The sequence below is a fragment of the Capsella rubella genome, unplaced genomic scaffold (genome assembly GCF_000375325.1).
Source record: "Capsella rubella cultivar Monte Gargano unplaced genomic scaffold, Caprub1_0 scaffold_5, whole genome shotgun sequence".
Lineage (NCBI taxonomy): Eukaryota > Viridiplantae > Streptophyta > Magnoliopsida > Brassicales > Brassicaceae > Capsella > Capsella rubella.
The window spans coordinates 8022950-8036797 of NW_006238919.1; the positions used below are offsets into that span (position 1 = coordinate 8022950).

Here is a 13848-nt window from a genome sequence, read left to right on the forward strand (position 1 = left end):
AAATTTTACTTTGCTCTTTTATATTATCACGGTGTGGTCCTATGGGACTACGAAGGATTGAAATTTCAGAATGATATGGAGTAGAATTGTTCCTTGACAGCATTCATTACTTTCTGACTATCCATAGTTTACAAGGTACTCACAACATCATTCTCGTAGTTGCCAATAAACACCATAGTAGGATTATTAAGACCATTTATAGTTCTCTTAGTCGGTTAAGAGTTCACACTGAAATAGTGTTATCATTACACCTAATTCACCCAAACGAAAATGTTGAGAAACAACTAGTTGATAGAAGAATCAAAGAACATATTAAGAATTTGGCTAAAGCATCGTAAATATAATAAAACTAAGGAATTTTTATTAATACAAAACAATTTTTTTTCAAGCAAAAAAAAACATGTACCTTCACTGCTTCACATGAGAAACATATGAAGTTACTTTCAATATTAAGAAATCGATTAAACAAATTAAAAATTGAAAGTAACTTCATATGTTTCTCATGTGTGAATTTTCAATAAGAGATACTTAATAGAAATGAAAAAAAAAATTAATCATGAATTTTTAATGCTAAATTAAATAGTCCACAAGATAATTAGTTACTCCATTTGACTAACCATTGAATAAAAAGAGCATTCATGCATCACCAAAAAGGTGCTATATTGTTTTTAGAAGTATTAATATATGTAGTTGAAATAACTATACTATAACAATTTTTGTCAACAATAATAGATTAATTAAAGGCTATACAAGGAGGAAATCCACATCTTGTCATCATAACCTCATGCTTGAGAAAGAAATTAAATATAATTTCAATCATAATTATTCTTCTTTCTGTTTATTACAAAAATACAACTTTAGTTTCTTTTCGGTTTATTATTACTTTAGTTTGAACTAAAAAGCTTTTGTCACTTGAATAAATTAAAAAGAAAAAAAAAACTTTTTGAATTATTTTCCTACTTCCAATGTCTGATTAGTCCTTGTGAATTTCTTTTTTGGATCATGTGAATCCTAAAATCAGAATATATCCATATAATACCTAATTCAATTATCTTTTCCCCCAAATATCAAATCTATAACAAGAATTATCTTTGTATTTTTAGAATCTTTTTTAAGCAGATGTTTTAAGCTTTTCATGCATTTAGTGCAGAGTTTTGTTTATTGTGTTTTGCTCTAGAAAAAAAAAAACAAAATCAGAAAAATGGAGTACCTTTTTTAATAATTTGGTTTGTTCACTTTTAAAATCGAACGTCGAACCAAACGCATATCAAGCTCGATTTTAGATTTTCCCCTAATTTTATCATATACACACAAAACTCGAATTGTTAAAACTTAAAAACAGCTTAGAATTATGAAAAATAAAATTTCAATTACCCAGTTCTCTCCATTGGCAATAACTAAACCGAGCGATTCACAACAAGTTAACCGAACCGGATTATTTATTTATATGTAGAAAAGAAAAGGAAACAAAACAAAGTCTGAGGTAAACCAAGAAGCAGTTCAACAGCTAAGAAACTCAAATTACCAAACCAAACTTGGAAGTTGCAAGCTAAGTTTTTTTTACCATATGCATACAAAGACCGTTTAAACAGTGCCGAGTTTCATCTCTCAGTATTTAGTCCGGCCATCTCCTTCCGTTATGACATCGTTGAAAGTGCCACCACTTGGGATCATCGGCAACACATGTTCTTGGTGCGGACAAATCACATCCAACAAGTATGGTCCTGGGGTATCCAGCATTTTCTGAATAGCTTCTCGGAGCTCTGCTATCTTTGTCACCCTCGCTGCTGGAATCCCGCAACCTGATGCAAACTCCAGCATGTTCGGGAATATCTCGCCCTCCTTTGCCGGGTTACCAAGATATGTGTGAGCTCGGTTAGCTTTGTAGAACCGATCTTCCCATTGCATAACCATGCCAAGATGCTGGTTGTTTAGTAAAAGTATCTTCACTGGGAGATTCTCTACCCGGATTGTGGCCAGCTCTTGCAAATTCATCATGAAGCTTCCATCTCCGTCAATATCTACAACAATCGCATCAGGGTTTGCAACTGACGCTCCAATAGCAGCTGGAAGTCCAAAACCCATAGCTCCAAGGCCTGCTGATGATAGCCATTGCCTTGGTTTTTTGTACTTGTAGAACTGCGCAGCCCACATTTGATGTTGCCCGACACCAGTGCTTATAATGGCTTTCCCATCAGTCAGCTCATCAAGGACCTGAATCGCGTACTGTGGAGGAATGGCTTCCCCAAACGTCTTGAAGCTAAGAGGGAACTTCTGTTTCTGTTCGTTCAACTCATTTCTCCAAACTCCGAAATCAAGCTTAAGTTCTTCTGCTCGGTTCTCAAGAACCTTGTTCATCCCTTGCAAAGCCAGCTTAATATCTCCACACACAGACACATGAGGAGTCTTGTTCTTCCCAATCTCAGCCGAGTCAATATCAATATGAACAATCTTCGCCCTACTAGCAAAAGCCTCAAGCTTACCCGTGACACGATCATCAAACCTCACCCCAAAAGCCAATAACAGATCACTATGCTCCACAGAGTAATTAGCATACACCGTCCCGTGCATTCCAAGCATATGCAGCGACAACTCGGCATCACAAGGATAGGAACCAAGACCCATCAATGTACTCGCAACAGGGATACCCGTAAGCTCAACAAATCTAACCAGTTCATCACTCGAATTCAAACAACCACCACCAACATACAAGACAGGCTTCTTAGCTTCAGAAATTAACCTAACAATCTGCTCCAAATGAGACTCTTCCGGAGGTTTAGGCATCCTAGACATATAACCAGGTAATCTCATAGCCTGTTCCCAATTAGGAATCGCAAGCTGTTGCTGGATATCTTTAGGAATATCAATCAAAACAGGTCCAGGTCTACCAGAGGTAGCTAAAAAGAAAGCTTCCTGAACAATCCTAGGAATATCTTCAACATCCATCACAAGATAGTTATGTTTCGTAATCGAACGCGTAACCTCAACAATGGGAGTTTCTTGAAACGCATCAGTACCAATCATCCTACGAGGGACCTGTCCTGTGATTGCTACAAGAGGAACACTATCTAACAACGCATCGGCTAATCCGCTAACGAGATTCGTAGCTCCGGGACCTGAAGTGGCTATACAGATACCTGGTTTACCTGAGGATCTAGCGTAACCTTCAGCTGCAAATACACCTCCTTGTTCGTGACGAGGAAGAACGTTACGGATCGAGGAGGAACGAGTCAAGGCTTGGTGAATCTCCATTGATGCACCACCTGGATAAGCGAATACGGTTTCTACGCCTTGACGTTCTAAGGCCTCGACGAGGATATCAGCGCCTTTGCGTGGTTGATCAGGAGCAAATCGGGAGACGAATTTTTCGGTTTTGGTGGGTTCTTTAGGAGGCGAAGTGGTTGAGACATTGGTGGTTGTGTTGAGCACGGCGGAGATGGAGAGAGAGCTTGATTTGATACCGCGGCGGCGGGAGGAGGATGATGATTTGTTAGGGTTTGGGGAAAATGGGAGGGTGAATCTGGAGATTGGTAATGGCGATTTGGAGGAGGAAGGATGAGAAGGTTTTGCTGAGAATGAGATCGAAGATGATGTTGTTGCCGCCGCCGCCATGGTTTTGATTTAATGAGTCTCAGGAGAGATGAAGCGAGGGAGAGAGAAAGAGGACTTTGTGAACCTGAATCATTTAAAAAAGGAACGAGACTCAGAGATTAAGGGTTTTGTGTTGTATTTACGAAAATGCCCTCGGGATTTGGTTTTTGTTATCTGTTTATTTATAGTCACCTGAGGGAATCTAGTCTTTTGATCGAGCCTTGAATATACTTGTAATCCTAAATTTGTGGAATTTGTGGCTGAGAACTTTATCAAATCTATCCTCTTCTTTGTTTTGTTTTTTTTTGGTTATGAGAAAATGATACAAGTTGGATTACTTTGATTGTGAGTCCTGAAGCTGATTGGTAAGGTGCAAGTTGGTTCCAAGAATTGGACCCCAAGTTTGGTGGTTCTGAATTTCTGATGATGAATTGAGTTACCCATTTGAGATTTAGACTTTAAAGATATACTTGGCTAAAAATTGTATTTTCATACATAAATAAAAAAAAGGGGATGATGATGAAAACTTGGAACAAGAGAGAAGAAAATGATAAGTGAAATTCGTATAAGAACATATATTTTTTGGCTACAAAAACATAGCAGGGACATCGAGCTTCCCCAGAGGCTGATAATGTCATTCTTCTTGGCCTACTCCTCGCGCATTTGCCTGTAAGGCGATTCATAATTTAACAAACCTTCACAAATGAGTGTTTATCTAACCCAAAAATTGTATTACACAAGTATAACTAACCAAGAGGGTAACACAACATAGACTCCATGACAGCACAGAGGAAGAATTCAGAACAAACAGAAACTCACAAGTGTGACAGATAGAGGCTTAATAAGATAACAAGTAAACAGAAGCGTGGCAGTAGCAGAAACCATGGAGACAGCAAAGGCAATAGACCAAGAACTAGCTATAACCAACTCCAATAAAATTCTCCAAGTCTTTCCACTATTTGATCTATAACATCAACTTGTATCCATATCAAATTTGGTATAGACTAATCCATGAGCTTATAAAACCAAGAAATGTTGTAAGGTCAATGATTCTTAAAAGCAATGGACAGAACAATTCTTGAATCAATCCATATATATATATATATCAAGAAACATAAACCAAGTCTAGGCAAATATAAAGCGAGAGAGAGTACCACAACTGAGTATTAGTTATTATAACTAAGAGACTGAAGATAAGAAGTAAAACCTCGTAAAGTATTATATAATCCTAAGCAGATCCAACGATGATGTTGTTGATTGGGATGAAGACGAGCTTCACGAAGAAGCCAACGAATCCCATCACCACAAATCCAATCGCCGTACGCACAGCAACTTTAGTGAATTCTAAAAAAAACCAATCAAAATCACACACACAAACAAAAATTAGATCTTGAGATCCAATCAAATATCCCCAAAAATTCGAAATTCGAGAGTATATAAATAATAGGCGTACCCTTGCGATCGGGTTTGTGACAGCGCTGGACGAGACGAACACTGCTCTTAGCGAAATCTCTGAGAGGATCGATTGCTGAATCAATGGCTTCCATGGTTTCTTAGATTCGGATATGGTATTAAAATTAGGGTTTGAGGAGGTTCGTCGTTTTGGTGCTGGTTTTACTTTGACATTTTTGATTTTTATACCACCGCTTTAAAGTTTGGTGTTGCGTTGACTTCGCCTCCTCCATAATTTCAATTCAGATTGATTCGGTCTGAACACAACGAGTCCGGTTTAGTTAGTCTGTTGTAGTATTTTCTCTCTTCAACTAGTAGTACTGCTTTGTCACTTATTAGATTTAAATCGTTTTCATTATATATATGCGATTTGATGATATGCAAGTTGGAACTAGATAATCTAAGCACGTAACTGTCGTGTATTATATAACATGTTGTGAAATGAGCTGTCGCATTGGTGGCAACTTTATTGGCATTCTCTTAGTTCTCTTCCGCGTTTACCACAAATACGAAAGCATAAATACGAAAGCTTATTAGCAAGTTTTAGGGGGTCTCGTTTGGCTAAAAACTAATAAATGAGTCAATCCAACCTTATATAGACTACTATAGACTTTGGTCAGTCACCATCCTTTTCTACTACAATAGAAGCTACTTTTACTTAGTAATCATCTTAAGAGAATGTTTTTATTATTCTATTACAAATCGACTAAACTCCTTTTATTTCGTTTGTTAAGTTAAAAATTCACAATGCTAAGTGGTATGGTGCTCATCACGTTATGCATATCCCATTCACACTACGAGTCGTTTTTTCCCTGAGAGAGACTACTGCCACAAACAAACACGGATTTCTCGTGATAAACGGATCAGACCGAAGGATTTTAAAATACAATAAAAATGCAGTAAAACATTTCCTGAACTTGGCTTTGATAGAATTGACAAAATTGCATATTAAGCCTGATTAGTTAGAAACAAACAATTTTAATAAGAGAATCAAAAAATTTGGAATGTTAGACAGACCTAATGATTATTACTAATCAAAGATAGATGATATGACACATGTAGACTTTGAACCTAAGTATTGAAACGTGAAATTAGTAAACTTTTAAATTTGCAATGCTTGATGCGTATGAAACGAGTTGGAAACACCTTTCAGTTTACCACACTAAAATACAAACGTAATCGCAAACAGCTCGATAATTAATATGGATTATAAACTCAAAACATCGAAAAACATTTTTAGATTAGCTGAATGGGATTATGATGATGCAATGAATAGAGACTAATTTGGTGAAAATAAAGAGAGAACGTAACGTACGTGGCTGCTCTATGCCTATATAACATACCCCAAGAGAGTCGTGTCCTAGTGTGTTTAAGTAAAGTGAGGGAGAAGCAAAGAGAGCAGAGAGAGAGAGAGAGAAAGAGAGATCAAGATGAGAGGATCTTATCAGAATATTCTACTGGTGGTTCTGGTGGTTGCAGCCACAGCACGAGGTGAAGAGACTGGTGGGTTCGTGACATGGGGAAACAACTACTACCTTACATGGGGACATCAAGCTTTGGTTATTAATGAAACCTCTGAGCTCCGCCTTACCCTCGACCATAACTCTGGTTTCTATCTCTCTTTCTTTCTTTGTGTGTATGTTGGTCTCTATGAGAGATAAACCTGTGCGTATACACAATGATTATGATTGGTCACATGTATGTTCCTTACAGGTTCCGGGTTTGAATCCCAGTTGATATACGGATCAGGATACTTCAACGTAAGAATCAAGGCACCCCAAACCAAGTCTACGGGAGTCATTACTTCCTTCTACGTACGCCAATCACATTAACTTATGTTTGTCTGAAATAAACGTGATGAGGTTACGTACCTGAATAGCTTCTTGACATATATTTTCTGCAATATGACAGTTAATCTCCCGTTCAAGCCGTCATGACGAGCTCTGTTTCCAGATTTTGGGAAGGAATGGGCCACCGTATTTTCTGAATACAAATATGTATCTGTACGGGGAAGGAGGCAAAGATCAGAGGTTCCGTCTCTGGTTTGATCCAACCAAAGATTTCCATTCCTACAGTTTTCTTTGGAACCCAAATCAACTTGTGTGAGTATCATATGACAATTCTATCAGATCAACCACTAATCCATTGGGTTAATATCAGTAACAAAAGAAAAGGTATTTCTACATTTTCAGGTTTTATGTTGATGGTACACCGATCAGAGTGTACAGGAAGAATCCAGATGTTTACTACCCATCGGTACAGACAATGTTCCTAATGGGAAGTGTGAAGAACGGATCGAAAATTGGCCCCAAGCAGATACCATACATTGCTAAGTTCCAGGCATCAAAGATTGAAGGGTGTCAAACTGAGTTCATGGGGATAGAGAAATGCACTGACCCTTCGTTCTGGTGGAATCGCAAACAGCTAAGTTCTAAAGAGAAGGAACTGTATATAAATGCAAGGAAGATGTACCTGGATTATGACTATTGCTCTGACAGACAGCGATATCCAAAGGTGCCTCAAGAATGCGCAAGTTACAGTTAGAGAAAGATCAGTACCTGTCAAAGGGTTAAGCCTGGAAAACAAAAATCTTGAAAAGAGATAACTTATGTATGTTACCATGCTTTATTGATAAGCTGTTCTTATCATTTAATCATTAACTAAACTAGCAAGTCTGTTGCCATCGCTGCTAGTTCCATTCCTGTGTCACGAGTTCATATATAGATACACATTTACACAGAACCAAGCTCGATACATTACATTGGTTCAGATGGGGTTTGCTTTGAGATTTACAAGCACTAAAACCCCTACAAGTTACAAGACTGCATCTCACAGATATGTTCATTCCAAGAAGTGTTAAAGGAGGAGAAAGATACGAGAAAAAAAAAAAAAAAGAAGAAGCATACATTTAGAAACTGCACACTAGATATATAGTTAGGCAAAGTCGCAGCGAGTGACTGTTTTGCTGCAATAACATATAAGTTAACAGAGAAGAATAAGAGTTTAATTTACTCTTTCTTTTAAATGTAAAGGTAAATTGAATTCAGGCATAATCGATTAGACACAACCAAAATTCAAGGCAAGGTCGACTAATATCTGCTGTCTTCAAGCTGGGTAAGCTCACATCATCTGAAATACTCTGAGCTTTAACTGCAAACATGATAGAAAGACATTGAAAAACAGATTAAGGAGTGATACTTCATTGATCCATTCAAATTCCAGCAGAAGAGCAAGAGACTATACATCAGTACATTTGAACAGAGGTGCTTGATTCAGGATTATTTGAAAAATCAGTGTTCAAATCTTGACGATGATACAATTATCCGGATCAAAGCCGACTAAGAGATTGTTATCATTCCAAATCCTAAAACCCTAATGAATCTAGAAGTGGCTCCGTTGTCACATACTCATGAGCTTAGTTTCACAGTCAATACTAGACCAATGATCAAATCTTAGATAGAACGACTGCAACTGGTGACCTGATGATATCCCAATAAAACCAGACTTAGATATTGTTTATCATATTATCATTCCAAATCCTAAAACCCTAAATCTAATCATCATCAATATATCTACATTGCAGATAAAATGAAACTCACCCTTGGCCGTCGAGATTCCCCTGACCGGTGCTTCCACCACTACCGTAAGAGACATCATCTCCGGTCCCCGCCGACGTTTGCCAAACGCTCTGCCACGCCTGAGACGGAGGCTGAACATAAACACCACTCGGATCCATAGCCGGTCTCCCAATCATCATCCCTCCAGGAACAGCTGGTTGCCCCATCGGCGGATAATAGTAAGGCATGCCACTCGCGGTAGGAGGAGCCACCATCCCACCACCGAGCACGGCGGCCTCGTCCTTAATCTCATCTCTGGGAACAATATCGACAAGGAAATCGAAGATATCGGTCCTAGTAATGGCAGCAGCGATATCGTTCTTCTGAAGCGTACGGCGTTTATTCTCCTCAGCGTGAAGCCAAGATCTGATGGTGAGCTCGAGGATGAAAAGCTCACAAGCTTTAGCGAAGAGGATCGGTGCTTCGGCGGAGATCATACGAACATCTTCATCGGCTTTCATGATCTTCTTGATCCGAGCGAGTGGGAGCTGATGGTTTTTGAAATCGTTAACTTGTTCGATCTCTTGGCGTTGGTAGGTCCAGAACAATTGGAGCTGTTGTTGTTGTTGCTGGAGAAGGTGGTGGTAAGAGGCTCCTCCTCCTCCGGCGGCGGAGATGGTGGTTCCAGAAGGAGGAGGGATTCCGGTGGCGGCGGAGGGAGGTGGTTGCTGGTTGTTGTCCATTGGTCGGTTTTGGATTTGACGACTTTTGGATCAAAGGGTTGTGACAAGTTTTTTGCCAAAGGGATTGGGGTACAAGTGGATAAGGTGGACAGCGATGTAGCTGATTTCTCTTCTTCTTCTTTTCCTCTTTTGTTGTCCTCTATTTTTTGTCATTTAATTATAAATTCAAACGCACACGTTGTTGTTATCTCTTTTTATGTAATGATTTTTTTTTTTTTATACTTCGTTTATTATTATAAGCATAAATAAAATATAACCTGAAAAATGAAAACAACATCCTTTAGTTATGTCATTGATTTAAATCTACATTGCGTTTTTTTATACATATCAAAGTTCAATGGGGTCTAGAATTTTTCATACGCATCCGAAATGAACCACAAGAAAACAAACTCATTAGTTGGAATGGTTACTACATAGGTGAGAAATCTCACCAGATCAGTCGTCGAGTTTGTCATCAGGGAAATGTCGCAACAAGAGTGAAACGAGCTTTTTGAATCCGACTATGTCTTTGCCATCGAATATCGTCTTCAAGTTGTCATCGCATCGTATCCGCCAATTAGTACGCTTGGTAATCTACAAAATTAAAACAAGTGAGGTTTAAAGAAATCATTATCTTCTTAACGTGAAAATGCAATCTATGACTCTGAAACAAGAGAAGCAAACAACATGGTCAAAAGCCACCTAAAGACAATATTCTTAAGTCATGAGTTATATGATTTGACACTGTAAGAATTAACAAGCTGAATTTTTCAAAATATTCCGTCAGAATCAGAAATGACCAATTTCATAAACAAAACCAAAACATTTCAGTTAGTAGACAACATTTTTTTGGCTTAAAAGTAGATAATTAACCCAAGTCCACTGTTTTATCCCCTAGATAATGACCCACACAACATTCAAATTATACACTATTCTACAGTCTCTAGAGACACCAATCCCTAAATGCACATAAACATGTAAAGAGGATCTCAAGTAAAGTAGCTAACCCATGGAAACTCGCGCAGAGTAACACCCCTTGATAAATTTAATATTTGGGCCTGGGCTTCAGTTAAATTGTGGAACATGGAGGATGTGTGATGTTCAACATGTATACACTAACATGGAACATCCAAGTTCCAAGACTTAACCGTGAGCTTAACATGTATACACTAACATTTGAATTTGGTCTATATCTTTGTTCCTTAATTCCAGTTTTCAAACATCAAATCACACATTTTCAGATCAAAACAGAGCAAGCAAGCAAACGAACAAACCCACCAATCTTCACAAGTTTTTTTAATCGTTTTCATTAGTGGGGTCACAGGTTGCGTGACCGTGTAGTGAGCGAAGATCGCATATCGACAATAGCAGATTTATCGGCACCAAGCTTCATTGCCTCTTTACTAGCTCTAATGAACCTAGATGTAGCTCCTTTGACATACTCATGAGCTTGTTTCACAGTCATCTTCTTCCCAACTTCGTCGGGGAAGCTACTGAGGAAATGATCGCCATTGAGAACGGCCGCAAGCTGAACCACTTCACCCTGAAACTCAGAAAGCGCTGCGTCCTCTTTAGGCTCAGTGGTTCTAATGGGCGCAACATCAGGAAGAGTCATAGGACAATCGGTTCTAGGAGAGGTTAAGTGAGATACAACGTCTTCGAACGTAGCAGCCCAAGCATCTCTATGTGTCAAGAAATTGGAAGATAGATTGAAGAGTTTCTTGATGGTCGCTGGTATTGATGAGTGTTCATACTCTGAGCTCTCTGTTGGTCCTTTAGCCTCACTCACCACTTCACTCGAGAAAAACAAATAACAAAATAAAGATGTTATTAAACTATATAACAAAAATAAATTAATCACATGGAGTCAGAAGATGGTTGAAAACATGAGTCACGCGACGACGCCGACATATTATAATGTATAGATCATTCAATGAAATAGTAAACAGATTCAATTATTTTTCTCTACCACAATTAATGGATTCAATCTTATGTAGTTGTCAAATCCTATCCATGTGTTTTGGTTTTTGCAGCCTTTAAATTTTGTAACAAATGTCAAAAGTTTTGTCGGAAATAATAGTAGAAAGTGGAAACACATGAAATACAAATGACTTTCTTTTTTTGGTGTTACAAAAAAAAATTGTTTTCAGATTTAATCCATACGTGAAAAGATGACTACAGTATATTAAAAATAATTTTTTTTAAGCATAAAATAGAGAAAACTTGTTTTGCCTTTGTTAACAGTTTCAAATCTATCTTATATGTATAAATAAATCGTGTTGAAAAGCCTATTTTATATAATTATTTATTTAAAAGCTTGAGAAAAAGATATACCAAAAAAACAGTGCACACTAATTCACTACAAAACAAATTCGTAAAACTATTAAAAATAATAACAAAATATAATAAAACTGTTAAACTATCATAAAGATAAACATTAATTAATAGAAAAGAAAAAGAGAACTAACCGGTTCCTTTTTTAATCCAAGGCGAAACCATAATAGTAGGAACCCGAACACCTAACCGGTCAAATTTAAAGAAACCAGGAGCCGGTCCAGTATTCCCATCCGGGTTTGGTATACCGACATAAGGAGTCTTGACATGATCATAGAACCCACCGTGCTCATCATAAGTTATGACTAGCAGCGTCTGGTTCCACTGCGGACTCGACCTAAGTGACTCGTAAACTTCCTTAACCAGCTTCTGACCATTAGCAACGTCGTGCGACGGATGGTCGTCGTTGGCCGGTAAACCCTTGAGATCGAAATACCTCGGTTCGATTACGGTTAAGCTCGGTAACTTTCCTTTGGCTGCGTCTCTCTTGAATGCAAGATCGTACTGATGCAAATTAAAAATGTATTTTAGCTGTCGGAGATTACGGTAGAACAACGTTGTCGGAATATTCTGAAAGTATATTCCAAAGTCTATGTCGTTGCTATGTAGCGAATCGAATATAGTCTTTTGTGGATACCTGAAATCAAATGATGATACATAAAATTGGTTTACAATAATGATTAAACCAAATTAGGAAATTTATTATTGCTAATTCAGTTACTATATATATATATTTATTTATTATGGAATAAAGTGTGAAAATTAAGCTAACCCTTGAGCGAGTTGTTTCTTGACATGGCTGGTTGAACCATGAGAGGTAGCAGAGTAGACAAATAACCGGTTCGGTTGAGTCGGACCAGGAATAGAAGAAAACCACCGGTCGAACACAGCAAATTCTTTAACCAGCTCAGCGTAAACCGGTACAGATTCAGGCCTAAAGCCTTTCATCACAGTCTCCGACAAATTCCCCGGCATGGAAAGCGCTTGTTCGACGAAACCCGTCATAGACGGGATCTGACCCGACCCGGATAACGCGGACCCGAAAACCTGTTGCTCAACAGCTTCGAACGAATGACCCGGATCCGGATCCACGAACTCAGCATCGCTAGTGAAACAAATGGTTTGAGTAGAATTAGGAACCGGGTTGCATTCTTGACCGGTTACACCGTTAATAGTCGGGTTAACTGATTTCTTCATCCAACCCAAGAGATGATCGAAAGATCGATTCTCCAATACAAGAACGACGACGGTTTTGATTGGTGACTCCCATTGATGAGATCCTTGAGCTACATGGGTAGGTATGAGAAGACAATAGAGTGTGAGGAAGTGTGAGAAAGTTAAAGAAAATCTTGAAACTGAAGATAGTTTCATTTCATGAATGGTGAGTCGTTCTTGGGGAGAAAAGAATACGATTTATAAGCTTTTTCTTCTGTGTAAGAATTTGATTCTGTGGTTTTGTTTTTGCCTGAAGATTGGTTTTTCTTGAAAGAACATAAAAGAGACAGTGGTGAGAAGATAATTGTCTCTTTGGAAACCAAAACAAAAAGAGAAAAGTAGGAAAAAGAAGGTGTTGGGTAAATGTGAAGTGTAGAGAGCAGAAGAAGCAAGAAAAAGCTATGGTGTCTATTTACTGCTTTTTAAAAAAAATTGGTTCCACTACTTGTGCTTTGGTTTTTGGTAGGCTCGATTTGTAAAAGAAGATTCTGTTCTCACTTGTCACTGCGAAATTATGTAACTTATTTTAGATTTTACTCGGTCAATGAAATTCTGAAATTAAGGCTGATTTTATTAATTTATAGCTAGAGTTTATAAAACTTTTGGAAATATGTATGCACGTGAAGAAGACATGGATTTTGAGAAAACCGCGTAGATGATGATGACAACAGGGTTTGATGTTGTTTTCTTGTAGATGTTACAAGTGGATTCCCCTAGAGTTTTGTAAAATAGTTTACTAGTTGTGTGTGATGAGATCTCTTGACGAATGTATATACATTATAACCTATTTATTTGTTTGTTTTTTTGGATCTACAATCTATATAACAAATGTTTTATAATGGAATGATTTGATGTAAAAAGCTAATTTAGGACTATTGTATAAATTCTCTGCACCGAGAGTATTAAGAGAATGAGTAGTGATGTAGTTTTTAATATGTTTACGAATAATAAAAAGAGTTATCATCATGGTAGTGTGA

At 37.8% G+C, this 13848-nt stretch overlaps 5 protein-coding genes across 5 annotated transcripts; 1 reads left to right on the plus strand and 4 right to left on the minus strand.

Annotated features, from left to right (window-relative positions):
• Positions 1-1421: 1421 nt before the first annotated feature.
• On the minus strand, positions 1422-3659 carry LOC17887103 (acetolactate synthase, chloroplastic). Its single transcript, XM_006293045.2, has one exon. It carries the CDS (start codon positions 3610-3612, stop codon positions 1609-1611), a length of 2004 nt encoding a protein of 667 aa, XP_006293107.1. The 5' UTR covers positions 3613-3659; the 3' UTR covers positions 1422-1608.
• Positions 3660-4034: 375 nt separating this feature from the next.
• LOC17884854 (protein transport protein Sec61 subunit gamma-3) lies at positions 4035-5252 on the minus strand. Its single transcript, XM_006292088.2, has 3 exons — positions 5045-5252; positions 4799-4935; positions 4035-4258 (listed from the first exon to the last, which is right to left on the minus strand). Exons 1-2 carry the CDS (start codon positions 5136-5138, stop codon positions 4820-4822), a joined length of 210 nt encoding a protein of 69 aa, XP_006292150.1. The 5' UTR covers positions 5139-5252; the 3' UTR covers positions 4035-4258; positions 4799-4819.
• Positions 5253-6309: 1057 nt separating this feature from the next.
• Positions 6310-7789, plus strand: LOC17886505 (probable xyloglucan endotransglucosylase/hydrolase protein 11). Its single transcript, XM_006290229.2, has 4 exons — positions 6310-6651; positions 6757-6857; positions 6955-7145; positions 7236-7789. The coding sequence occupies exons 1-4, from the start codon at positions 6474-6476 to the stop codon at positions 7585-7587; spliced, it is 822 nt and encodes a 273-aa protein (XP_006290291.1). The 5' UTR covers positions 6310-6473; the 3' UTR covers positions 7588-7789.
• Positions 7790-7924: 135 nt separating this feature from the next.
• On the minus strand, positions 7925-9462 carry LOC17884914 (nuclear transcription factor Y subunit C-1). The gene is made up of 2 exons (XM_006290217.2): positions 8643-9462; positions 7925-8193 (listed from the first exon to the last, which is right to left on the minus strand). Exons 1-2 carry the CDS (start codon positions 9341-9343, stop codon positions 8190-8192), a joined length of 705 nt encoding a protein of 234 aa, XP_006290279.1. The 5' UTR covers positions 9344-9462; the 3' UTR covers positions 7925-8189.
• A 1030-nt stretch (positions 9463-10492) lies between these two features.
• LOC17884902 (non-specific phospholipase C6) lies at positions 10493-13332 on the minus strand. The gene is made up of 3 exons (XM_006290837.2): positions 12429-13332; positions 11791-12293; positions 10493-11113 (listed from the first exon to the last, which is right to left on the minus strand). The coding sequence occupies exons 1-3, from the start codon at positions 13025-13027 to the stop codon at positions 10641-10643; spliced, it is 1575 nt and encodes a 524-aa protein (XP_006290899.1). The 5' UTR covers positions 13028-13332; the 3' UTR covers positions 10493-10640.
• Positions 13333-13848: the final 516 nt, after the last annotated feature.

Excerpts from the sequence above, each read along its gene's own strand:
- LOC17886505 (XM_006290229.2), top strand. The coding sequence starts at position 6,474 with ATGAGAGGATCTTATCAGAATATTCTACTGGTGGTTCTGGTGGTTGCA. Across the intron at positions 6,652-6,756 it reads TACCCTCGACCATAACTCTG|GTTCCGGGTTTGAATCCCAG; the intron begins GTTTCTATCTCT and ends TGTTCCTTACAG. Across the intron at positions 7,146-7,235 it reads TGGAACCCAAATCAACTTGT|GTTTTATGTTGATGGTACAC; the intron begins GTGAGTATCATA and ends CTACATTTTCAG.
- LOC17884854 (XM_006292088.2), bottom strand. The coding sequence starts at position 5,138 with ATGGAAGCCATTGATTCAGCAATCGATCCTCTCAGAGATTTCGCTAAG. Across the intron at positions 4,936-5,044 it reads TCACAAACCCGATCGCAAGG|AATTCACTAAAGTTGCTGTG; the intron begins GTACGCCTATTA and ends GGTTTTTTTTAG.
- LOC17884914 (XM_006290217.2), bottom strand. The coding sequence starts at position 9,343 with ATGGACAACAACCAGCAACCACCTCCCTCCGCCGCCACCGGAATCCCT.
- LOC17884902 (XM_006290837.2), bottom strand. The coding sequence starts at position 13,027 with ATGAAACTATCTTCAGTTTCAAGATTTTCTTTAACTTTCTCACACTTC. Across the intron at positions 12,294-12,428 it reads AAGAAACAACTCGCTCAAGG|GTATCCACAAAAGACTATAT; the intron begins GTTAGCTTAATT and ends ATTTGATTTCAG. Across the intron at positions 11,114-11,790 it reads TTGGATTAAAAAAGGAACCG|TGGTGAGTGAGGCTAAAGGA; the intron begins GTTAGTTCTCTT and ends TCTCGAGTGAAG.
- LOC17887103 (XM_006293045.2), bottom strand. The coding sequence starts at position 3,612 with ATGGCGGCGGCGGCAACAACATCATCTTCGATCTCATTCTCAGCAAAA.